Source organism: Natrix helvetica, assembly GCF_964273705.1.
Source record: "Natrix helvetica genome assembly, chromosome: 8".
Lineage (NCBI taxonomy): Eukaryota > Metazoa > Chordata > Lepidosauria > Squamata > Natricidae > Natrix > Natrix helvetica.
The window spans coordinates 19,042,654-19,069,410 of NC_138559.1; the positions used below are offsets into that span (position 1 = coordinate 19,042,654).

General features: G+C 40.1%; 1 protein-coding gene across 4 annotated transcripts in view; it reads right to left on the reverse strand.

Moving 5' to 3' along the window:
- The window catches only part of KIRREL3 (kirre like nephrin family adhesion molecule 3), a 694,474-nt gene that overhangs the window by 304,358 nt on the left and 363,359 nt on the right, over positions 1–26,757 (reverse strand). For all 4 annotated transcript variants that reach the window (XM_081961293.1, XM_081961291.1, XM_081961292.1 and 1 more), the window contains exon 2: positions 1,903–1,980. In XM_081961293.1, coding sequence (XP_081817419.1) covers positions 1,903–1,980 — 78 coding nt within the window. The remainder of the gene's footprint in view (positions 1–1,902; positions 1,981–26,757) is intronic.

The window sequence follows — 26,757 nt, forward strand, 5'->3', positions numbered from 1 at the left end:
AAAACAATTTTGAAGCCACCAGTTATTGCTGGCTTGTTTTTGAATTTTACGTATAATTTGTCTCTCTTTGTACTCCAGTGGAAATGAGGAAAAGACAGAATATTAACTTCTATGGACAAAGAAAAGCAATTAACAGACCAGCTTCTGCCAATTTCTTATTTTTAATAGCAAGCACATTAAACATTGGTAGTATGAGAAGCTCTTTCTATGAGATTTCATTCTTCAACTGGAAACTGCTTGGGTGACGTTTTGCATTGCAAGTGTTTTTGATAGTTTAATTATTTTGGTTCTGAGTTCCACCTAACTATTCCAAGAGTAATCAAAGGTAGTGAGAGCTCAATAAGTTAAGGAAATGATCAGCTATATATCATTTAAATCAGGGGTGTCCAAACTTGGGAACTTTAAGACTTGTGGACTTCAACTCCCAGAATTCCCCAGCCAGCTGGCTGGGGAATTCTGGGAGTTGAAGTCCACAAGTCTTAAAGTTCCCAAGTTTGGACACCCCTGATTTAAAGTATATGCAATAGGAACATATATAACACCAATTTCAGGTTGTCTTCAGTAGTGCGTATCTTCATTTTATCATTATGGTTTGGCTTCATGGGGACCAGTTGCTTATCTTCAGACAATGAGTAAGTAGACTAAGAAAGCTACTTCTCTTACTATGATTGCTATTTGCATATTCACTGCCTCTGATGAGCAGTACCAAATCATTAGATTCTGTCACTGATTTGTCCTTGGATATTTAATTTAATTTAATTTAACTTTAATTTATAAACCGCACCCTTTCCAAAACAGGACTCGGGGCGGTGTACAGTCATATTAAAACAGTATAAATAGAAAATATAAAAATACTTAAATATACAAATAGGTAAACGGAGGAGGTAGGATATGGACTGTACAATATTTAAATTAAAATACAAATAAACATTAAAATTACCCTTAAAAACTACCCAATAAGATGTTTGCCAGGAGGTTAAAATGGGACTATAAATCAGTTAAGACAGCTAATTGGAACAGGTGGGTCTTAAGCTTCTGTCGGAAGGAGCGGAGGTCGGTAGTAGTATGATATGAACCTGGGTAGACACCAAGTCATGAAGACGTCTGGTGCCAGGTTGTAAAAGTAGGAGATGAAAAGTAGACCTTTATTTATTCAGAATAGAACTGGAAGGGACCTTGGATGCCCTCTAGTCCAACCCCCTCATCAAGCAGGAGACCCTATACCATTTCAGACAAGTTTACTGTCTAGTCTCTTTTTAAAAACCTCTAGTGATGAATGAAGCACCCACAACTTCTGAAGGCAACTTCTGTTCCACTTGTCAATTGTTCTCACTGTTAGGAAGTTCCTCCTTAATTCCAGATAGCTTCTCTTCTTGATTAGTTTTTATTCATTGTTTCTTGTCCTGCCAACAGGTGCTTTGGAAAATAAGTTGACCCCCCTCCTCTTTGTGGCAGCCTCTCAAACACTGAAAGAGTGCTTTCATGTCACCGTTAGTCCTTCTTTTCTCAAGACTAGCCGTACCCAAATCCTGAAACCGTTCTTCGTATATGTTTTAGTCTCCAGGCCTTTGATCATCTTGGTTGATTAAGATCATTAATCCTTTAGAGGATTTTTTAAATTCTTCTAATTTTAAACTCATATTAAATTCCATATTTAATATGGACGTTTCCTTTAGAGAGGAACCTTCCATATTAATGTGGAAGACTTCTCCGTAGGCATTGTAAGGTCAGATGTGGGTCTGACCCAAATTGTTGGACAAGTTAAAATAATCTCTCAGATGCTTAGAAATAAAGACACCCCAGTCTTTTTTTTTTCTTGTTGAAAAAAATTGGGAAGAAAAGTAAAACCATGGCAATATAGAAAGTTGGAAAAATACCCGGAAAGGAAGATGTTACACTAACCTTCAGTCATTCGCCGATACTTCTCTTTGTACATAAATCCAAAGACCAAATAACATCCTCTTCTTGGGAGACCAAGTTCTACAAAAGCAAAGTATAGATCAATTGGCAAAATGGTTCTTTACAAATCGTGTCTGCTTTAAATATATAGTGATACTCTTCAATATAAGCAACTAGATCCCATTGTCCTTTGTTTTCAGAGGGCTCTGAAAATAACTACAGACCCTCCTGAACATAAATTTTTCAACTTCTACCCTTAGAACGACACTATAGGGCACTGCACACCGGAACAACGAGACAACAAGGACAGTTTTCCCCCAAATGCCATCACTCTGCTAAACAACTAATTCCCACAACACTGTCATATTACCTACTAAGACTGTATTGCTATTATTCTTCTCTTCCTTCCTAGTATCTATTTCTTCCCCACTTATAACTATAACCATTGTTTGTATCTTTCAATTTATATTGTTTTATTTGTTTCCTAGTATGGTTTTATTGCTTATTAGTAACTTATGATTATCACTAAGTTTTGTATCACGTTTCTTGATGAATGTATTCTATTTTATTTTTCTTTATGTAAATTGAGAGCATATGCACCAAAGACAAATTCCTTGTGTCCAATCACACTTGGCCAATAAAGAATTCTATTCTATTCTATTCTATTCTATTCTATTCTATTCTATTCTTTTATTCTATTCTATTTCTAATATGAAAAAAAATTGTAAAAGTCAGATTTCTGAAGGTATGAAGTTAATTTTTTTTTGGGGGGGGGAGATATGTATCAGTGTTTTCACTGATAGATGAACCAATTAGGAGGAAAACAAGAATAATAGGCACTGCTCAAATTCTACACATATTCTATTTCTAAAGACCCACTGCATGCCTGCAGAATTATTTCACACATCAAAACAAACACATTTGTGTTTGGGATGGAACCTATCGCTGCAATATATCTCTGTCCCCAGACAGTCAAAGATTGTGTCTTGTTATTCTGACTTCAAAATGATTCATTTATTGAGTTTACCAAAGGGTGTGGACAATCCCAGTGGTATCCCTGGTTTTTTAATATTGAATGTGATATCTAAAGTGGAAATTAATTTATATCATCAATTTGAGCAGTGGTTAGCTGTCACTACATCTTGAGCTGGAAATATTTATGAATTGGAGACCGTGACTCAAAATGTGAATGACTGAGTTAGCCTTCAGAACTGAGAACTGGGGAATTCCCCGTCTGTGTAATAAACTTGGTTTGTTTGCTTTTTGAAGAAAACTTTTTGAGAGGACTAATTATGAAAAATCAGGGCTGATTTCCGTTTTATATTATTTTGCTAAGCCTATCATGCTACCAAATCCCTTTGGTCTTTCAGCAGGTAGCTGGAATTGTGTGGGTATATTATTTCAAGCATGATTTCGCCTACTTCTTCCATCTGAAATGGGTTTGGATTGCTCTAGAAATGTCTAGGTTTTTTTTATCAGTGCCGATCCAACTCACATTCCCCAACAGAAAGTCCTTTCTCTGCTCCAAAGGTTTGCTTTGGACGCCATGATTACATCAAAGAGATGCTCAGTAAATCTCTGGCTTCCACAGATACAAGTAATGAGAGCTTTATAATCCCTTTCACTTAGCAGACGGTGTGATAAAATAGAACACGGAACCTGCATGGAAATATAAATCTGTCTCCAGGCTCTCTGCATTTTCAAAGCAAACTACCTGGCTGGTAAAGTGGTTGAAGGTCAAGGCCTGGTAAAGTCCATGCCTTTGATCTCTTGCTTTCTTACAGAAGGTATCTGGGCTATTCAAGCACAGCTTTTTCTAAAGGAAAGAGCAGGTGTATTTGTGAATGTGTGTGAGTATATACACACACACACACACACACAGTATATATATACCAAGATTGAAAAAGGAAGGCACTCTGTCTCTACCTGCTTAACAAAATAACAGAGTTGGAAGGGACATCGGAGGTCTTCTAATCTAACCAGGCACGACATCCTATACCGGTGACTTTTTAGACACCGAGTGTCCAAACCAGGGGTCAGCAACCTGCGGCTCTGGAGCCACATGTGGCTCTTTCATCTCTCTGCTGCGACTCCCTGTCACCAGTCGGCACCACAATTTTGAAAGGAGTTTCTGGTTTGGGGAGGGGAGGGGGGAAAGCAGGGTGCGCCAGGAGGAGACTCTATGGCAAGGGGCAGGTTTTCTGGTCAGCTCCACAATTGATAGGGCTTTCGGTTAGGGTAGAGGAAAAAGGATGCCGTGCTGGGAGGAGACTCTATGGTAGGGAAACCGAACTTCCGGTTGGATCCAGAATTGAACGGGAGGCTTCCGGTTAGGACCTTTGTGGATCTTTGAGTGCTTAAGGTTGCCGACTCCTGGCCCAAACTGTGCATGTGCGCATGCCCAAACTGAAAGGTGTACACGAGCAAATGTGTGAATGCAAGGACGTGCAAACATGCGCAGTAGAGACCTGAAGACCAGCTGGCCGGTGGGAGGTGAAGCATCCCAGCACTGGCAGCACGGCAAGAGGTAAAATCTTTTTCTTTCGCGAGCTTCTGTTTCGTCGTTTGCAGGGAAACAGAAGCTCACCAAAGAAAGGCCATGGAGATCTGACCCGAGGCGACGGTGTGCATGCCAGCAGAGGGCTCTGTCCGCCGCCTCTGGTATGCGTGCCATAGGTCCGCCATCACAATCTGGTACTTTAGAGAACAGGTTGACCCCCTCTTCTTTGTGATCGCCCCTTAGATATTGGAACATTGCTATCACGTCATCCCTGCTCCTTCTTTTCATTAGAGTAGATATACTCAATTCCTGCTACAGTTCTTCATAGGTTTAAGCTTTAGGCTTGTTGTCCAGCTTATTAAGGTCAACGTTTATTTGTTTAATGTAGTGGGGTATGCTAATTTTGCTTGTGACCCTTTTAAAGTTAAATCTGTGAAGAGAAAGCTCCTGCATCTAAGGACAGGTTGATTGCAATTTCCTTAATCCAACTTCTTAGTCAAGACCAACCTCTCTGTCATTCATCTGTGATAAATTGCAAAGAGCCAATGGAGAAACATGAAAAATTAATTTTTAATTTCTATTAATCAGTGTGGATCAGTATTAATCCAATCCATTTTAACATTCTCACATTAGTAGGTAAGTGATGAATTTTTAACATGGAATTTTTAAAAGAACAAATGAAAAAGTCTCATTAAAAAAAAACAATCACCTCTCCACACCTCTTAGTTCTGAATGGCATTTAATATACAGCATCACTGTAAAATGGTAGAAATAAACAGACTACTGTTTACATATTTATTCCTATGAAAGCAAAGATAGCAGTGATCCTTACTAAAAGGCTCATGCAGGAAACCCTATACCATTTCAAACAAATGCCTGTCCAATCTTTTCTTAAAAACTTCCAGTGTTGGAGCATTCACAGTTTCTGGAGGTAAGTTGTTCCACTAAAGAAATCTTCTAACTGTGAGGAAATTTCTCCTCAGTTTTAAGTTGCTTGTCTCCTTGATTAGTTTCCACCCATTGCTTCTTGTTCTACCCTCAGGTGCCATGGAAAATAATTTGACTCCCTCTTCTTTGTGGCAACCCCTGAGATATAGGAACACTGCTATCATGTCTCCCCTAGTCCTTCTTTTCATTAAAATAGACATACCCAGTTCCTGCAATCGTTCTTCATATGTTTTAGTCTCCAGTTCCCCAATCCTCTTTGTTGCTCTTCTCTGCACTCTTTCTAGAGTCTCCATATCTTTTTTACATCGTGGGGACCAAAACTGGATGCAGTATTCCAAGTGTGGCCTTACCAAGGCATTATAAAGTGGTATTAACACTTCACGTGATCTTGATTCTATCCCTCTGTTGATGCAGCCTAGAACTGTGTTGGCTTTTTTGGCAGCTGCTGCACACAGCTGGCTCATATTTAAATGATTGTCTATTAGGACAATCGTACATCCCTCTAGCAGTTACTTGTATTGAATGTAGAACCCATTGAGTTTCATTTTGTGAAAAAAGTAAGGTTCCACATTTAGGCATGAAAAACGAAGTGTACAGGTACAGTATAGGGGGTACCTCGCTCAACAGTAATAACTGTGAAAGGGATCTTGGAGTCCTAGTGGACAACCATTTAAATAGGAGCCAGCTGTGTGCAGCAGCTGCCAAAAAAGCCAACACAGTTCTAGGCTGCATCAACAGAGGGATAGAATCAAGATCATGTGAAGTGTTAATACCACTTTATAATACCTAGATCAGGAGCTCATCCCATTGCACAGCTCTTGGGTCTCAAACCTTAGGCTGACAAAGCTCAGCGTCTTTAATCACTGAGCCATCACACAAACTCCCCAATCCTTACTAAGGATTTAATAAACTACTAAGGTATTGAAATGTTATTTAAAAAATACTAAATTAGCCTAACCTTATCAACCACATTAAATAATGACTTTGGAAATGAACAAATCAACCCCCTCTTACTTTAATGGTGAATTGTAATTGCATAATTATTATCATCTTGTTTTGCACAGTCCTGTTTACTGCCGCTGACTATGCTGGTAATTATTAAATTACAAAAAGATCTATATCCAAAAAAAGAGTCCCAGCATGTCATTCAAAAAGATACACACCAAGTAAAATGCCTGGCCTGTATCAACTCCATGTTGAAAGCAATGGGTTGGTGAATTTTGCTAATTCCACGAAGAGCTGAAACACAGATAAGAGCCAGTTGGCCTTATATTTGTTTACATTATATTGTTTACATTAATCAGGATGAATGACGGGGCACCAAAGAGTTTTTCTCCTTAACTATCACACTTTTTCATGCTCAATTTTACCTTTCAGCACTGAGCCTTAATATCTTGTCAGTTAAAAAGGTCAAGGGTCACCACTCCTGGTCTGTGCTTAGGATATTTTGGCAGTCCTCGACTTACGACCATGGTTGAGCCCTAAATTTATAATTGCAACAGTTGTTAAATGAATTTTGCTCCATTTTGCCACCTTTCTTGCCACCGTTGATAAGTGAACCACTGCAGTTGTTGAATTGGTAACACGGTTGTTAAATTAATCCGGCTTCCCCATTGATGTTGCTTGTCAGAAGGTCACAAGAAGGGATCACGTGACCCCCCCCAGGACACCGCAACCGTCATAAATATGAGTCTTTTGCCAAGCATCTGAATGACCATGGGGAGGCTGCAACTGTTGTAAGTGTGAAAAATGGTCATAAGTCACTTTTATCAGACAAGGACCACCTTCTGCCCTCAAAACGACAGGTTAAAAGAAAACAAGACACTGTTTTATTTTGGGGAAAACACGGTAGACACGACAGTTTTTCCCCCCATTCCATCATTCTGCTTAACAACCAATTCCCACAACTGTCAAATAATTTACTAAGACTGTATTACTATTATTCTTCTCTTCCTTGCTAGTATCTGTATCTCTTCACTTAGGACTATATCCATGTTGCTTGTATCTTTCAATTTATATTGTTTTAATTTGTTTTCTAGTATGATTTGATAGCTTATTAGTAACCTTGATTATCACTAAGTGTTGTATCTTTTTATTCCTGATAAATGTATTTTATTCTCCTTATGTACACTGAGAGGATAGGCATAAAAAAATTCCTTTTGTGTCCAACCACACTGGTCCAATAAAGAATTCTATTCTATTCTATTCTATTCTATTCTATTCTATTCTTTATTCTATATTCTATTCTATTCTTCATTCTATATTTTATTCTATTGTATTCTTCATTCCACTATTCCTATTCTATTCTATTCTATTCTATTCTATTCTATTCTATTCTCCATTTCACTCTTCTATATTCTGTTCTATTCTATATTCTATATTCTATATTTTCTATTCTATTCTGTTCTGTTCTGTTCTATTCTATTCTATTCTATTCTATTCTATTATATTCTATTCTGTCTTAATCTAGTAAGATCCTTTTTGAATCTGAGGATGATAGGCTTATAAATTGGCATCTCCTTTTCTACTAAGAATTGTTCCAGAACAAATAAATAAAATATTTCACAATTATTAAGTTATATGCTGATGGCCATGAGGATGTATTTGGCTCAACATTAGAAAATAGATACTTTGCCAATAGTGTTAGACTCAGAAACCAAAATTTGGAGAATGTACAGCAAAGACTAAATTAGCAGTATACATTGAGAACAGAAGCTTGACTAAATTTGAACAAGAAAGGATCCTTTATATATCAAGTGTCACACAACAAGGAAAATCCCAACACTCACCATATGCTTTTCAAGGGGAAATTATTGATGTGAAGATAGTAATTAGAAACAGTTTCAATATTTATAATTATATTGAGCAATCATCAGTTGCATATAATGTGAGGGAATTTAAAATTATGTAGTTTCCCAATAATTTTTTAATAGATTGTTTTTCAGCCTTCCTTTACTTGTTTACATAAATACAATGGTAATATCAATATTAAAATCATGCCTTTATAGCTAGTTATTTCTGGACGACCCAATGAACTTTGTGATATATGTATTTAATTAATATCAAATTGTATGATTACAAATGACTTAGTTACCAATATTTTATATTTTATAATTTTATATACTTTAAACTATGTATCTTTCTATCTTCTTTTTAATGTAGCTATTTATTCTATTTTATTCAATGATTTAATAAATAGATTTATAAATGTGTTTATTCTTCTTCTGAAAAAGTAGAAATTAACATCTCCTGCCTACAAAATTAATATTACACTACTGGGCTGGTATACAAATGATCCTTCCTTCCTTCCTTCCTTCCTTCCTTCCTTCCTTCCTTCCTTCCTTCCTTCCTTCCTTCCTTCCTTCCTTCCCTCCTTCCCTCCCGCCTTCCTTCCTTCCTTCCCTCCTTCCTTCCCTCCTTCCCTCCTTCCCTCCTGCCTTCCTTCCTTCCTTCCCTCCCGCCTTCCTTCCTTCCTTCCCTCCCGCCTTCCTTCCTTCCTTCCTTCCTTCCTTCCTTCCTTCCTTCCTTCCTTCCTTCCTTCCCTCCTTTCCTCCTTCCTTCCTTCCTTCCTTCCTTCCTTCCTTCCTTCCTTCCCTCCTTCCTTCCCTCCTTCCCTCCTTCCCTCCTGCCTTCCTTCCTTCCTTCCCTCCCGCCTTCCTTCCTTCCTTCCCTCCCGCCTTCCTTCCTTCCTTCCTTCCTTCCTTCCTTCCTTCCTTCCTTCCTTTCTTCCTTCCTTCCCATAGCCAATTAGGTTTTGCAAGAGTCATACAGGGCTCAATTTTGGAATATAGCAGTAAAAATGCTACAGCGAAGGGGTAGTAGAGGTTTATTATCATCATCATAATTTCTACTGTTGTGCAGCTGTATCCCATCAGGAATGATAATAAATGTTTAATAGCCCATAATACCTGTTTAATAATTTTGAGAGTTCCTTCCTGCTTAATTGCAAGTTTATTAAAAAAAACAAGAAACTTTATAATTGTTGTAAAGACGTAATTGCAAATCCAACACTTACTTAATATTGAGTTAATTATATTGCACCTAAACGTTCTTTCCCAAACATATTAAACATCAATTATTATTTTTTTACTATTGATTTGTTTTAATTAACTATGCTATTATATACCAATTAAATTACTTTAAGGAAACTTAGAAACAAGGTTCTTTTTTATTTAAAGAAAATAAACCATTTTCTATATTGAAATAAAGCACACTTTTATATTATCCCCGCTCCCTGAAACGGTCCTCATTTTAAACTGGTGGTAATAATAATGCACATTTGCACAATCACTGCTGTATTCAAAAAGAAATTCTGAATATTTCTTTGTTGGTTGGTTGCCTTGGGAGTCTGAAAACTAAATTTCACCCCCCAAACTCTGGAAATGCTTCTGTATGTTGAAACCTATTTTTATTGCTTTCAGTTCAGCAGTCTGGTAACCTGGACTCCATTTGTCTGAAGGCTTAAATGTAGATGGAATAGAATAACAGAGTTGGAAGGGAACTTGGAGGTCTTCTAGTCCAACCCCCTACCTAGGCAGGAAACCCTACACCACTTCAGACAAATGGATAGCCATAGATGATCTATTTTGGCTTCCAATAGTAGGTAGAGTGATGTTAATCACTTATACATTTCCTACAATGGCCTACAGAGTGACTAAATTGTTTGTGAGCCACCCAGAGTCATGGATTTGAGATTAGCTGAAGGACCAGGTTAGGGACAGATTATTAGAGAGAAAAAATCTAAATGTGGACCCTAAGAGTTGATAATGACTTGATGGTACATCATCACTATCATCATTGTCATCAAATATAAATATATCAATAAACTCATGATGAATTTGATGATGACAATGACGATGATGTCAACAACTTGGTCTAAGCTAAACGGTATCACTATAGTTCTGGCTATGAATTCTTCTACAAAGTCATGACTCACTGCATAAAAAAAATATCTTGATGATCTACTGCTATGACAGTGATTTCCACCAGAAATACTCTTCAAAAAGGTGAAGAGAAGGTTAAAGCTGGATTGGGGCCCAAAGATTAGGATAATATCAGTATCAACTTTGAAGTTGACCTGATCAAAGCCATTTTGACACTGCAGTGTTGACAACTGGAGCTGAGGAATAGGGAGGGGGGAATTAGAGATAGCTGGGGTTTGTAGCCAAAACAAAATGCTTTATCCTGGGAACCAAGGACATTTTCACATCTGGTCAGAGAGAGGAAGAGTGATGTTGCCAGGCAACCAGATGCAACCTTGATTGGACCATGTGACTGATTGTTTGGGAAAGGGATTTTTAAAAAACTTTTAATTAAGTGAACATTGTGGGAACGTTCAGAGTCGGTTTTCACCAGAACTGTGCCAATATGATATATCCAATAAAACTGTTCTTCGAGGAACCCGCCTCTCTTGGAGTTCTGTTTGCTATTGGTGTATTACTTGGACCCTGACAATCAGATCAAGCAACAGCTCCCTCTCAGTACTTCAGAGTGGATTTACCCCATAGAAGGGAGTCATCTATGAGAATGTGTCTTTGCAAGAGCTCTTCTTCAAACTGAAGATACTATCTGGATGTATTCAGGTCTCGTGCAGTCCTGGTGGAAAATCTGAGCTCCACTCAAGGAAGAATGTGTTGGTTCTGAGTTTTTGGGGATCCACATTTTGAATATGCAAATTCCTTTCAGCCCCACTATCTGTTTCTTCTTCACTTGTTCCTTCTGTTGATTGGCTATTAAACAGCCTGTGTCCTTTTTACCTTGGGTGAGTCTGAAACTTCTCTCATGATCACTTAGTGAATTACTTTGCTAAGCTGTTTGAGGCCCTTTGAGATTAAAAAAAAAAGTGTCATATAAATGTGACTTATTATTACTGGAATCTGTGCTAGGTTAATTTATAAAATACGGCCATTTTTTTAAAAAAGAAATCTGTATATGTGATGGCAGTGGGAAAAGAGACCTTCCTGATGGGCAAACTAGCATATTATTGCCTGAAATAGAAATGAGGAAGAAATGGGTTTTAAACACTTCAACCATGCTGCATTTTCCTCAGTAGCTGAAAGGGTGCACTTATAAATTCGTCGAGGTTGTTAGGTACTAAAAAACGTTGTCCCCCATATATTGTACAAATAAAATCTTCAAGGCAGAGGATTAGTTGTGTGTGTCTCTCTTGGACCACAACTGGATTTCAAAAGATCCGTCAACAGATGGGACTGGGATAGTATCCAGAACATCATATCCTAAAATTTAGGGAGCAGGAGTGTCCTCTGCTTCCATCAGGCCATATGTGCTCAAGGGTTTACAACTGCACGGAAGAGTTGTAGAAAGGAGCCCTGTTGTAAAACACAACATTGGGGATATCTGACCACGAGAAGAAATTTCCCTCCAAACAGAATGCTGGAGACTCATCCCAAAGAATTCACAATGTCTTCCAGTGTTCATTTAGAGCAGGAGTCTCCAACCTTGGCAATTTTAAGACTTGTGGACTTCAACTCACGTGATTCCTCAGCCAGCAAAGAATTCTGGGAGTTGAAGTCCATAATTCTTAAAGTTGCCAAGGTTGGAGACCCTGATTTAGAACATGGCTGGCAGGGGAGTTCTGGGAGCTGAGGTCCACAGAATTTAAAGGCAGGGAGAAACACTGAGAGAGAAGCTAGGCATTTTCACAGTGGAACAAATTAGTACTCATACAAATGCTATCCATTCTAAGTACTGAAGACCTTCCTTCCCTCTCTCCCCTTCCCCTTCCTTCTTTCCTTCACTTCCCTTCCCCCTTCTTTCCTGTTTTTCCTTCCTTCCTATTTTGCTGCCTCCTAGGGCACCTATGGTTGCTATCACAAAGGATATGATGGTAGCCAGGCAGCTGAGTATGCACATTGGCAGGTCAGTCAACCATATCTTAGTGTATGACTCACCAAATCCCTGCCTCTGGTCTGCCATGTTCAAAGAGAAGATCTACAGAAATGAAAATGCATGACAACCTTATCCACAGATGGTAACAGCCACCAAATTGAAATGTCCTCTTGATGAGCATCATTTGTCCCAAGCCACCAAGTTTGCTATTACTCTTAAAAGGATGCAACTGTTATTCTACTTGCTCTCATCAGAGAGAGACATGGTAACCATAGGCCTCCTCCCTCTGCTCTGCTGAGAGAACAACATATGCCTTATTCACCCTTCAGTAGCATTGCTTTGCCAGCTGATATGGACTGTGTCTACTCTGGAAATCTATTCAGCTCTACCAAGGCAGAAATAATGATAAAAACAGCCTCAGAAGACAGGATATATGCTACCTTCTGGCTCAGTCCATCTGCTACAATTGTCTTCTTCCTTCCCTCCCTCCCTCCATGCCGTTTCCTGCTTGGCGTGTTGTCCAGAATCTCTAGTGCCTTTCAGCTGTCTTAGTTTCTCTGGCAGCTATCTTGAGTTGCTCAGAGAGAAGCCTAACACAATTGCTGGATGTTTCCCTAGAAGATGTCTCTTTCCAATATTTGGTAAGGAACATCCATGATTTGTTAAAGAGCAGGTGCTCAGAAACGGCCACATATTTAGAAGAACTAAATGTGTCCATTCTACAGGAAAAAAATGATCCCCGGTGCGTAAAGCCACAAAACGCATACCTGAAAAACTGTGCACTCGACTTATGAGTTGTGTCCCCAGCAGAACCTACTCCACATCTGTGCAATCACAACCCTTGTCTGCTTTACCCTCTCCATCACCAAATATGCTATCGTTCATTTTTGAGGTTTTTAAATTCAGGAAAGGAATCAGGATCAGGCAGTTTGGATGTTTCCCTTTCTCAAAAAGTGTATGATACACGGAGGAAATAGCATCTGTTAATTCCTTTTTCTTCACCTCTTCTTTTGCAAAGAAGGATGATAAGGGGATGTTTGCTACTCTAGGACCTGTGCTGGCTGAAGGGCAGGAAACTGTTTTAATAATGTTCTTTGTTCTCTGTTAGTTAGCTGGAGGGACAATGACTGGCTTATAGCTGTTCTCAGCATTTCAAGGTCAGCCAAAATGAAGATGATTACAGTTTGGCTTCCAAGTGCTTTGTGAAAGATTTTGGGATTGGAAGTGCTAGTTTATAAAGGCTCCAAGAGGTACATGAAACCTTTTCTTGCATCCTCAAATAGTCTCCAAGGCAGAAAGAAGCTGACCGTTTGCATTCCTACGACAATGGATTTCTAACTGCTTTTGCAAACATCCATGAAATGAAGTTTATGTCTGGGTCCCCCTGAGAATACCTCAAAATAGGCTTGTGATCCATCCCTTGAATTCAAAGAGGCAGAAGAACAACTGTTTGGGCCCAAAGATGAAAGGCACATCAATTAATTGGTGGAATGACTTGCCTTCTGAAATTGTAGGTGCTCCAACATTGGAGGTTTTTAAGAAGAGATTGGACAAACCATTTGTCTGAAATGGTGTAGGGTTTCCTGCTTGAGCAAAAGATTGGACTAGAAGATCTCCAATGTCCCTTCCAACTCTGTTACTCTGTTTATTCTGCTACTGGTTAGCGCAAATGGCCACATAGAATTCAATTTTTTTTTCTTTATTGCGAAGCATCAAGCATTCAAAGAAGGATGCTTCAAATACAAGTCACAAGAAGCTTAGGTTCTGGTGACTTTGTAAACAAATCAAAGGGAGCTTTCTTTTTGAAAACTCTGAGAACTTTTTGAACCTTGTTTAAACCAAGTTAATGCCTTTTAGGCATCACCAAATTAACAGCCTTTTAGGCTTCCTCTGTGTGAGTAGAGCTCACTTTTTGAGTAAAGTAAGAATTATATAGGGGAGGGGCATCGGGATTTTAGAGATGTTTAGGTGGGACATGGCCAAAAAAAGGTTGGGAACCACTGATCTATGCCTTTACAAGCAATGAAAATTGGGGGGCTATTTCAGACACTTTTTGGGGGTAGACCCTTCAATGTCTTTCTTCAGCTTACTATCAACTCCTGCTATAGCACAGTGCTTTTCCTTTCTCCTTCGTCTCCTTCGTTAAAAATGGCGACCGAGTTGGAACCAGGAGAGCCTTTTACATGCTCACAACATGGACATGAATGACATTCTGGGGAGTTGTGAGCAGAAAATGGAAGGGAAGTATCAACCACCACAATGAAAAGTGGTCGCGGTTGGCCTTCTTATTTTAACGGAGAGGAGAAAAATAAAATCATAGAATTTCCTCAAGGAGGAAAAGAAGTTTTCTGAGAAACTTCACTCCAGCTTTATTAATATGTTGTAACCTGTGGGAGAGCCAGAGACAACCACTGGAACAGGAGTTAAGAAAGAGCTTAAGGTAGCCCCCTGCCTTCTTCTTATCCCACTTTTAGATCTTCGAGTTGAAATTGTTGCTGCTCGCCATTCGCATTTTGCCATATCATTTAAAGAAGAGATGGCATTTTCTTAGGCGGGGAACCCCACAGACCTTCTATTACCAGGAAATCATGCTCCAACATTGCAAGCACCATTACCATTCTGTATCTTATAATTAAATTGTATTTGCCAGTTACCTCACAGCAAGCCAGCAATTTTCATCTAAGGGTTTTGTAGATTCTTTTTTTAAATCTTCGGATTCCATCATTTTTTGCCCTAAGACTTCTCCCCTCCCTCCCATTCACACAGACGCTTCAAATAAATATAGTTTTTTTAAAAAAAGAATAGGCAATTTCACAAAACTCTTGGCTTCTCCCACTCCTCATTTTGTTAGTGTAATAGAAAGAAATGTCTCTACTACATAAAACGGAAGACTTGTTCTTCTCTCTCATTGTCTCTTTACTTCCTGCTCCCAGGGCATAAAAGAGAGGAAATGGAAGTGGCGATGTACATAATATAGATTTGGGCTGTTTATAGAAATTTAAAAAGCAAAATGAAGCTGTGTCATCTATGCTGAAGACAGTGAGATATATACCTGGCTCCATATTTTGTAGAGAAAAAGCAGGAAAATGTCTCTCTTCCCTTTCCCCTTTTATTATTAAAAATAATATGGAATAAAATATGCTTGACAGGTTTCAGAATAAAGCATTTCCTGGGGCCATTTTCTTTTAGAACAAATCTGAGAGGGGGAAAATAATGTTGTTTCTTTCTGGAACAGGGAAAGAAATGTTTTAATGCATCTTTATTGCATGATACACAAACCCACCCACCCACCAACCAACCAAAAAACATTTTTTTGATTGATCCCTAGGAAGATTTGTCTCCCTTGAGTCTCCTCTCATCTAGTGCCTCTTAAGAGTTTCTTGACTTCACTGGATTTTAGGGATAGCATTATGGGCTAAGATGCAATAAACTCCTCTTTCTTACGGTGTAACTGGCCATTTGCTCATCCTCTACTTCTGCAGCTGATTGAGGCCAACTCTCAGAAGGAGAAAAGGGGGAAAATCCTGGCTTTTTCATAAACCTGGTTCTGCCAAGCCAGCAAAGAAACTGTAACACTGAGATAAGCAGTTGGATAGCCACTCCACTTAGCAAAAGGTGGTGGTGATGGGACCTTCAGAAAGATGAAAAGCCCAGACTGTGCATAAATATATTTCACCATTTTGCCAGTTTCTGATTATTTGACTCTTTATGGATCTGATTTATATGTACCTTGACTTCCCATCTGTATTGCACGGAGTTATCCTTCCACCACTTTTATTTCCTCCATAAAAAAGCCTGACAGATATTGTGAAGATAGAATTGTAGTTATGCCACTATCTCTGAGGAAACTTCCATTGCTGAATATGGGATTGAACTCAGTCAGGTTATCCTGACTTTAGCCAAACATAGGTCAGCACATCACCCCACTTGCTGGACAAGTCCAGAAACCCTTTGGGTTGTTTGGATAAATGAGCCTGAGAGGGTTGTATTGTGATGGAGGGACAGTAGAGTGACCGTATTTTACTGGTCTACTAGTAGAGTGACCACATTCTACTGCTCTACTGGTCTGCCAGTAGAGTGATCATATTCTACTGCTCTACTGGTCTGCCAGTAGAGTGATCATATTCTACTGCTCTACTGGTCTGCCAGTAGAGTGATCATATTCTACTGCTCTACTGGTCTGCCAGTAGAGTGACCATATTCTACTGCTCTACTGGTCTGCCAGTAGAGTGATCATATTCTACTGCTCTACTGGTCTGCCAGTAGAGTGATCATATTCTACTGCTCTACTGGTCTGCCAGTAGAGTGATCATATTCTACTGCTCTACTGGTCTGCCAGTAGAGTGATCATATTCTACTGCTCTACTGGTCTGCCAGTAGAGTGATCATATTCTACTGCTCTACTGGTCTGCCAGTAGAGTGACCATATTCTAATGGCCTACCAGTTGAGTGACCATATTCTACTGGTCTACCAGTAGAGTGACCATATTCTAATGGCCTACCAGTGGAGTGACCATATTCTACTGATCTACTGGTCTACTTAATTTTGGAGTTATGCAGCTAAACATCCTATGGATTAGCAGAGTTCTCCAGTGGATTTATTTGATTTTTAAAATAATTGCTCTCCCTTGCTCCATTATGTTCCTGAGTTAATCCATAGGATAGATCCATTACTGCTATTCTCTATACCAGGGGTGTCAAACTCAAGGCCCAAGGGCCAGATCCAGCCTGTGGGAAAACAGCAAACAACTTGCCCACAGTCCCTCTGCCAGCGAAAATGCACCCCCTCGCCCAAATCTCCATTTTTTTCTGGCAAAGGGATATCAAAACAAACTAAAAACAAAACAAAAGGAGAAATATTTCCCCTTTTGCACTTGAGCATGGAAGAAGGGACAGGAAAGGAGAAAGGGACAGAGAAAAGGAAAAGAAGGAAAGATGGGACGAGAGCAGCAAAGGAAAAATAAAGAAAGAGGGGAAGGAAGAAGAAAGGAGAATGAAGAGGGAAGGAAAAAGAAAAGGAAGGAAGGGAGAAGATTATAACGAGAGTGAGTGAGGGTCTCAGAGAAGTCCTGACTTAGCACATAGCCCGACATGAGTCTCGTGTCACGCCCACCATGGCCACGTGCCCGGGCACGTCCCCCCGGCCCTCGAGTTTGACACCCTTGCTCTCTACCGTTTGTTGCCATCAGATCATATCACTTATAAAGAGCAATTTTACTCTTGTCAAGATCCCGTTTCCCTTGTGTGGGCCATAATGTAAGGAATACAAGGACATGGCTCCTTGACCTCTCTTAATGTCACCGTGCTGACCTTATATATATACACATTAGAGACATTCACACTCCCATTAAAAGCAATGGACTGGTATTTCTAATGGCTTTGTTTGAATCAAACTTTGAAAAAGCTCCCATACCCCGCTCGGTATTTAAGGGAGGTGGATTGCCTCCATCCTCCCTGCCTCTCGTTTTAGTCCAGGCCTTCCTCTTTACATTCTTTGCACGTGGTCTGTATGTGCAACACACGGTTAAAAAAACCCCATTATCATTATTGCAAAGAAAACCGGCTGTTTTGTAATTTGCTAATTGCACCAGGACCTACACATGCTCTACACCTGAGCTAGATACTCTCTTAATTTTAATTGCTCCTGATTTGAACATAAAATTTCCTTTTTTATGTCCCCAGTAGCGATGTTCTACAGAAGAAATGGAAGCAAAGCTGAATTGCATTTGAGCTTACCAAAATGGCATGCGGAGCCATGTCGCCTGGTACCTGTGGCGTCACCCATTCCTCTTCCAGGTTTCTGGCGTGCATGCAGCAGTGCCAGAAACTGGAAGAGCTGGTCTTCCATTTTTCGGTATGAGCATGCACGCCAGCCAGCTAATTGGCGTGTGCGCATGCGCTGCAGTAACATGCAGTGTGCATGCATGTGTCAGAAACAGGAAGTTCATTTCCCAGTGGTGCGCACATGCTCCCTGGGAAGTTCCTCTTCCTAGTCACGACCGAGATGAGAGCGTGTGAAGCGCAAAGTGTGAACCTGCGCACAAAGGGCTCTCTTTTAGGCACTCAGCGCTGATAAGGTTTGCCATCACTGCCTTAAAGTAATATAAGAGTATATGTTAAATGTAAATAGAAAGATTGAAAATATGTCACAGAAATGACAGCTGGAATTAACTTGCTCAGTGGCAAACCTGAAATCGTTCTATTTTATTTATGGCATGGCCTTCAGTTGCATCTCCATTCTTTTATTGCAGTTAGTAAAAAGGCAAAAACCTTCTTTGAAATAGGCTTGACTCCTGATAACTGCATTTCTTTTGCAAGAATATGGATGTGGATTACTGTTGCTTCATTCTTTCTTTGAACTTCGGTAGAGATTTCTCATCCAAATTCTAACCAAGCCTGATCCTGCTTAGCTTCTAAAGTCATACAAAGCCAGCCATGTGCTGCCACCTACTGGTAGAAGCAAGTAATAGACAATGCACAGTTTCCCAACCTTTTAACTGTCCATCCGCTTAGTTCTATCATTACAAAGATCATCAATATGCTTTTTCAGACGTTTGTCCAATTATATACATCTCTATACATGTTTCCCTTCTGTGGGTATTCTTGCAATTTCCCTCAATCTTAAACATTTCTATGCTATTTTCATAAATAAACAATTGTTTGTGTAAACTTCGAAGATTAATATTGTTATCTGCACTTTTTCTTAATCTACATCTTGTTTACATCCAGTTTGGGTTTTCTATTGCTTTTCAGAAGTATAGACTTTATTCAACATCAATTTTCAAGAAAGACGTCTATAGTCACCAGCTATTGGCTATGCCATTACTTGTTAAGTTGTAAATTGTACATCATATACTCTTTCCAATGTCAACAACTTTTTTAGATGATGAAAAAATAAAATTATCACTTGCAGTGTTTTTCTTCTAAACCATGTTTACCATGTTTGACATAAAAAAAAGATAGGAAACCATTCCTTTGCATTGCTTTTTCTTTGTTTTATTGTAGTTTTTTTTCTTTTTTTTCCTATTATCACTTTTTCTTCTTTTTTCTTTTTCCTTTGTATTGTTTTAATTTGCCAAAAAAACACCTTTAATAAAAAAAATATTTTTTTAAAAAAAACTTTACCATGCTTACCTTTAAATATTCCCGAGATACCGTTTATAAACTACTTTGCCACATATAACAAAACTAAGGCACACAATAGCCTGATCCAGTCATTACCATAAACCACAAATTTAGACAATCACAAATGAACCATTGAGAACCTCAAAGATGCATTTCCTTTTCATCCTTTCCCAACCACACATCGGAAGAAAATGGAAAATTGTTCCTTGTACTCTCAGAACACAATTATTACTCAAGCACTTAGGCACTGGGGTTTAACATTATGCCATCGAGGAACCAAACCAAAATCTAAAAGTCTGATTTGTTTGACCTTAATCGCGAGGACTTTCGGTACCTGCTTAAAATAAACCATAGGTCTGTCTGTGTCAACGGGGCCTCATTTGCATAGCACCACATTTGGGTTTGCATCTCTACCTAAATAGCACATGGGTGCTTTCATTTAGTACTTTCCAATATATGTAAAGCACGTTCTGTAAGGTTTGTGTCCTCATTCCGTATAACTTTCCAGAAGCACTGAAAAATCATATTCTTCCAACAGGCCGGCAAAGAGGAAGACTTCTCTGCCCTATTACATTCTCTTTTCATAACCCAGAGCCATTTGAGAAATTTCCTATATAAAACTCATTTCCCAGTTTTAGAAATAGAAGTGCCAGAGGATGCTGGAGGATATTCAGATCACATCCCCTGTTTCTTTCTGCTCTATAAACAATGGTTCCCCAGAATGCCTACGTATCTATGATACAGCGATGAAGAGCAATGCGTTCCCCTGTGCTTCCAGTTAACAGGTGTACCTAGAGGGGGGTTAAACATGCCTGCCTGGGGAATATAACCTCTTCAGCCACTCAAGCAGAAAAAGAATTCCACCAGCCCATATGGAGCCACGTACGGCTGAATAGGCAAATGTCAGCCACAATCTGAAGAGCAGGCAACATCCTGCAGTGAAGTTCTTTCTAGACAGTACCACTCTTAGCCATGGTGTGTGTGTGTGTGTGTGGGGGAAACGACATGCTTGAATGTGACCCTTTGTGTGTGTGTGGAGGGGGGGGGGAATGGAACTCTTCAGCATAGAGAAGACAAGAATAATCAATAGTCATACAGCCCGAGGCAAGATTTACTGGCCAGTTGCACGAGTTTTGAAAAAGAGACAGCTGGTTTACCAGTTTAAAGACTGGCATTTCATGTGAAATTTCATACGAAAAAGTGCAGAGAAGAGCAACCGAGATGATGAGGGGACTGGAGGCTAAAGCATACGATGAACAGTTGCAGGGACTGGGCATGGCTACTCTAGTGAAGAGAAGGACCGTAGGGACATGATAACAGAGTTCAAATATTTGAGGGGCTGTCACACAGAGAGGAGGGGGGTGTCAACCTAATTTCCAAAGCGCCTGAAGACCAGACAAGGCACAATGGATGGAAACTGATAAATGAGGATGAGCAGGGACTTAAGACCCTGCCCATACAGTGCACCCAACCTTGCACATGTAGTGTCTTGTTCAATTACAAAGTTGAAGAACTTTAATTGGTGATCATCATTGAATTACCCAACAGTAATTTTCACAATCTATTGTGTATCAGTTTGAAGACCCTGGACATGAAAATGATCCACTCCAACAATGACTGCTAGCCCTTCCTTGGTGTCTCGGAGCTGTAAGACAAGATTAACTAGAGGTCTACCATCCCTAATTCAGCCAAGAAGCACCCAGAATGTCCCCAATTCAAGCCTGTTGACATCTCCAGGGAAGCTGGAAGAACTCCCGCTTGAAATTCTGAAGAACGATTCCCAGTCACTGTAGCAATATTGAGCTTGATGGAATAAGCGGTCTGGTTCAGAAGAAAGCACCTTTCTCTATTGTCTGACGCTGCCCTTATTTTCATGCAGGTGAGAACGGGTGAGATGCCGAATGAGATTTTGCTGCAGAGGAAGGTGTTCTTGTTCGGCAAGGCTCCTCATAAGCTGTGCCACAGAGCACACATTGAAGGTGTCCCAGCTGAAAGCCAATTTGCATGCTTCCTTCAAAGAACCTGAATGTCAGACCTGGAAGCCATCTTTTACATTTGGACCTCCAGGCCTGCCACATTTTTCTACTGTGGGAAAATGGGAGAGGGGGGGGAATTACATCGGGCGGTGGTGGCGAACCTATGGCACGTCTGCCAGAGGTGGCACACAGAGCCCTTCTCTGTGGGTATACAAGCTGCCGCTCCAGCTCAGCTCCGCCGCGCATGTGCGCATGCCTCCCGCTGGCCAGCTGGCCTTTGGGCCTCTGCCATGCATGCGGGAGGGGTGAATGCAGGGGACGCATGGATATGTGGGAGCGGAGCACATGCATTGAGGTCACATACACATTGCACTTTGGGGATTCGTGTGCATGCCTGCGCTTTGGGCACTCGGTCTGGAAAAGGTTAGCCATGACTGACCTAGCTATACAGTCAAAATAACATCATTTCTCAGAGAGTCAAGGCCATCTTGCCCTGCAGCTGCAATGAGGTGACTGGGAGGCATCTCTACTTTTGGATGGTGCCTGATTGGATCATGTGATGGACATGTGGGTGCTGGACAGGGACTTGGACTTTCGTTTGGGTGGGGAAAACCTGAAGGCTTTCAGATTTGGGTTTCCCCAGATGTGCCAATATGACATCTCTAATGAAATGGAACTTTGAGGAAACTCAAACCTCGGAGTTTTCTTTGGTTGGGGGTGTTATTTGGAACCCTGACACTGAATATTTCTGAGAAACAGAGCACCTGATGTCTTCTTTTTAAAAACACCGCAGAGATTCAGGCCAGAAGGAGAAGAAGAGAAACAGTAGCAGTTGCAGAAGCAGGCTATTCACCCCCACCCCCCCAAAAAAACCCCATCCTGTAGGAAACCAAATGAAGTAAAAGAGGGTTTAGATGCCAGGGAAATATAACAGATAAATCTAATTTTAACTGACATTTTTAAAACGCAAGGCAGGTTTTCCTCGTATCCAAAGGGCAAGCAAGGCACTGGAAGTTCCTATTAGCAAATTTTCCCACCTGCGGGGACTTTATTACAGAAAACGGAAACAGGATGTGGTTAAGGGGTGAGAAGAGAGGGAAGGGTAGAGAAAGCTTCAAAGAATTACATCAGAGCCATCATTTTTAGTACATCCACATTAAGCAGTTGAAGAAAGGATTTAGAACAAAATCATTGTGGCCTTTAGCCAAATGAAATCTATTTGTAATCAATAAGATAGATGAAGACATAATTCTTTTTTCTTGACAGCCAGGGAAAACAAGCAGATAATAATAAAAGAAGCATAAAAGCCAAGGGCATTGTATTCTGGGAGAACTCTGCATTATGTTAACTTTTGTTAATGGGAGGTGGGAATAACCTACAATCGGAAGACAGCAGACTAGACGAAGGTCAGGTAAGAGGCAGCTGAGTTCACAAAAAGAAGATGGAAGGGACTTTCCCTAGGGGTTTTTTTTTTTTTACTGTATAATTGAGGGAGAAGAGACCTACTTCCAGAATTGCAACTTGCAGGAGATGGGGAGAAGATAGTAAAGAATATTTCATATTTGCCTTGATTAGTAGAGTCAGAAGGGAGGGAGGGGGGAGGGAGGGAGGGAGGGAGGGAAGAAGGAGAATTATGTCACAGGAAGGAAGGAAAGAAGGAGAATTATGTCAGAGAGAGGAAGGAAGGAGAATTATGTCAGAGAGGAAGGAAGGAAGGAAGGAAGGAAGGAAGGAAGGAAGGAAGGAAGGAAGGAAGGAAGGAAGGAAGAATTATACCAGAGAGAGAAATGAAGGAAGGAAGGAGAATTATGTCACAGAGAGGAAGGAAGGAAAGAGAATTATGTCAGAGAGTGGAAGGAAGGAAGGAAGGAAGGAAGGAAGGAAAGAAAGAAAGAAAGAAAGAAAGAAAGAAAGAAAGGAGAATTATACCAGAGAGAGGAAGGAAGGAAGGAAGGAAGGAAGGAAGGAAGGAAGGAAGGAAGGAAGGAAGGAAGGAAGGAAGGAAGGAAGGAAGGAAGGAAGGAGAATTATGTCAGATAGTGGATGGATGGATGGAAGGAAGGAAGGAAGGTGAATTATACCAGAGAGAGAAATGAAGGAAGGAAGGAGAATTATGTCAGAGGAAGGAAGGAAGGAAGGAAGGACATTGTTTCGTCAATGATTTCCATTCATGATGCTGATATGTGCAGATGTATATCATCACTTGCAAACTATTATCCTGAAATATATTCCATTTCAATTCAAGGTATTCCAAAATCATGTGTTTCTTTTCTGTAAAGGGAGGAAGTCTCCTTGGTCTAGAGACTGGTTTTGTTTCTTCTGTTAATAGTTTTTCAGATGTTATGGATAAAAATGGTTGCCCCAGCAAAAAAAAGGAAATGCTATAAAATAAAATTGCCAGCTGCTATAGCAAATCTAATTCTGGCTCGATCCCCAGATGAGCCAAAGCAGGTAGACAAATTACAGAAAGGAAGAGCTCAACCTTAAGTGTTTAGTGCTGTTTGGTATGCATGCAAACATCTTTGGGGAAGAGAATAAGGGTATCCCCCCCCCCCTTATTATAATTTCTACTCTGAGTCTAGGAAGAATGTCTGAGTTTGATATTTTTGGGGTTCTATGAGAGAAGTTGTGTTGCATACTGACATTTAATGACTCCCATGGGGAAAAAGCATTTGAGAAACTGACTTATACTTAACCAGAAGAAATAAAATAGGAAACTATCTTTCTGCAGAAAATAAAAGAAGGGATATTCTTACACACACACACACACCACAACAACAACAACCCTTTTAAGCCTGTTGCAGAAATATTGTCTTACACAATTCACAAATATTAATTCAACTAGCTGGGTATTATGCACTTTAATGTGGAGTGAGTCTTCTATAGCTCTGGCTGAATTATTTTTTGGGCTACTGGAGAATGAAACTAGAATCCTCTTCAAATGGAATTTACATTTGTTATTGGATTATGGTTCTCCACGGACTGGTGCGGTGGCCTAGAGGTAGAGCTCTCGCCTCACAATCAGGAGGCTGTGAGTTTGATCCTAGGTAGAGGCAGATATTTCTCTCTTTGGGCACAATGGGAATATATCTGCTGACTATAACTCCGCATTGGCAACAGGAAGGACATCCAGCCAGAAAACCCTCAGCTCAATTCAGTTGCCCAGACTCCACCCCATAAGAGATTATGTGGTCGTTAAACGAAGGTGATGATTATGGTTTTCCAAAAGAACAAGTCCATTTCTCAAATGTACTTCATTAGGATTTTTTTTTCTCCCCTCAGCTTTGCGGTAGGATGTTTTCAGCTCATTCCACAATAGACATTTGTCTTAAAAGAGAAAAAGGGGGAAAGGAGGAGAGGATTGGAAGTGGCAAGCGATCGCCGAATACAGCATAAATGTTGGATGTTACTACCTAAGACTAATCAAATTCCCCATAACCGGAGAAAGATGATTTCACTGTATCCCCTCTGAAGGCTCAAGAATTTTTGTGCTACCAGTATTTTTGACTCAGTGGTGGGTTGCAGGCGGTACGCCCCAGTACGGGCATACTGGAGCCTGCCCGGAGCACCGGATACCATTCCCCAGCCAGTTCAATTCTGGGAGTTGAAGTCCACACATCTTAAAGTTACCAAGGTTGAGAAACTCTGTTCTACGTTGACTGGAACGAGAATGACCATATGCTGAAATCTGCCATAACGCATGGAGCGCTCTTTCTCTCCCACACAAACTATTTGGTCATTCAGATGACCAATTCTACAGGTCTGTGAATGAAGCCCCTTAAGATAAATTGCATCCATTGCACCACTAAGAAGTGCGTGTCGTTTTCTCTTCCAATCCGCCGGCAGAGATTAGAATGCAAAATGAAAGCTTTGCTTCGCTCTTCTGAGAAACAAATAGAGAATGCGTTGGGAATTCTGATGGACTGGCACGAACCATTATCTGTCTTTCAAAATAAGAGGCACCATGCCATTGTTTTAATCAATAATGTATTATTTCCCTCCTTGCTCCCCAGACGTTTTCTAGACTCATGTTTATTGTGTGTAAATAGGATTCCCCCACCCTCCTTTTATTTTCTTTCCCTTTTTTGCAGTGATCTGAATGTATTCGGTTAATGCAGCTGACACAAAACATGTGAAATGTGTCGGCTGCCCTGTGAGACCTCTGGGAAAATGAGACGATGTTTCTTTGACAAAGCCACCCTCCTGAACAAAAAACAACAACGATAAAAAAAGGCAAAGGAAATAGAAATAACAGAAGGCAGAAGCTGAATGATGCGAGGATCAAAGCCGGAACGCTTGCAAAGAAGAAGGATAAAAAAAGACACACAGAGAGAAGAAAACAGGCTGGCATCAAACAGGCAATGCCATCTCTAGCTTGCATTATTGTGAAGGGAATGTTAAATATTATTGTAACCTTAAATGAAGATGTCAGTCAAAGGAAAAAGAGAGAAAGAATGAGGAGGGAGAGGAAATTTTCTCTTTCTTGTTCCACCCGCTGCCTCTTTTTTTCTGCTCCAAAAGGGTGAATCCAAGGTGACATATTTTCACTGGGGGAGGAATTCCCCAGGGTGCTTTTTAGGTAGGGCAAGGATGGTCATAGCCTCTCTCCCATCCACATGTTTCTGACTAAATATGGCATCTTAAAGGGAGATCAACTAACAGGTTTTGCTAACTTGAGAAATTGTGCAACTGGTTGTTGTCAGAGATCCATCTTTAGAAAATCTTACCATATTGAACCCTCTGCCATCAAAATTTGATGCCCTGGACATGATTGAAGAGCATGTTGCCACTCAGGGTTGGAGAACCTCTAACCTATCTGCATCCATGTCTTTACTTGATAAAACCAATTTTTGATAATTGTCTTTATGCTTGGAGAAAGGAGCTGTAGGCAATGATATTGTTCATATTTCTCTTTCTCTAAAACAAGGTAACTGTAAATCTTACTTTTCTCCTTTTCCTCCTTCAAATCACGGCCACCAGTTTTACTAGATCTTCAGCAATCTTGACCTTCACAAATTCCTGCCCTCATATTTACACACTTGGTAGTTAAATTCCACAGAGGCATATTCAACTCTTAGTCCATTCCATTTGCAATCCATTGACTCAACTCTTAGGTTGATCTCAAGCTATAACCAACAACAATTCACAGACAGGCCTTCAAGCTCTGATTCCATTCATCCATCCATTCATTCATCTGTTCTCTTCCCATTCTTCTCATCCCTTCAAGCTTGCTTGGTCCAGTCATTTCCTACAATCCCATCATTTGTTCATTTCATACTATCAGGCATGTGAGTTGCCACATTACCTCAGTGAGACTTTATTTCATTAGGAGGGACTGATGATTTTTGAATTTCATACAATCTTGGTAAACATTTCCACATTCACGATTCAAGGGTGATTTGCCTTTGAATCCTGCATCAAGCCCAGTTTTGACAGCTATCAGTTACCACAAGAAGTTTA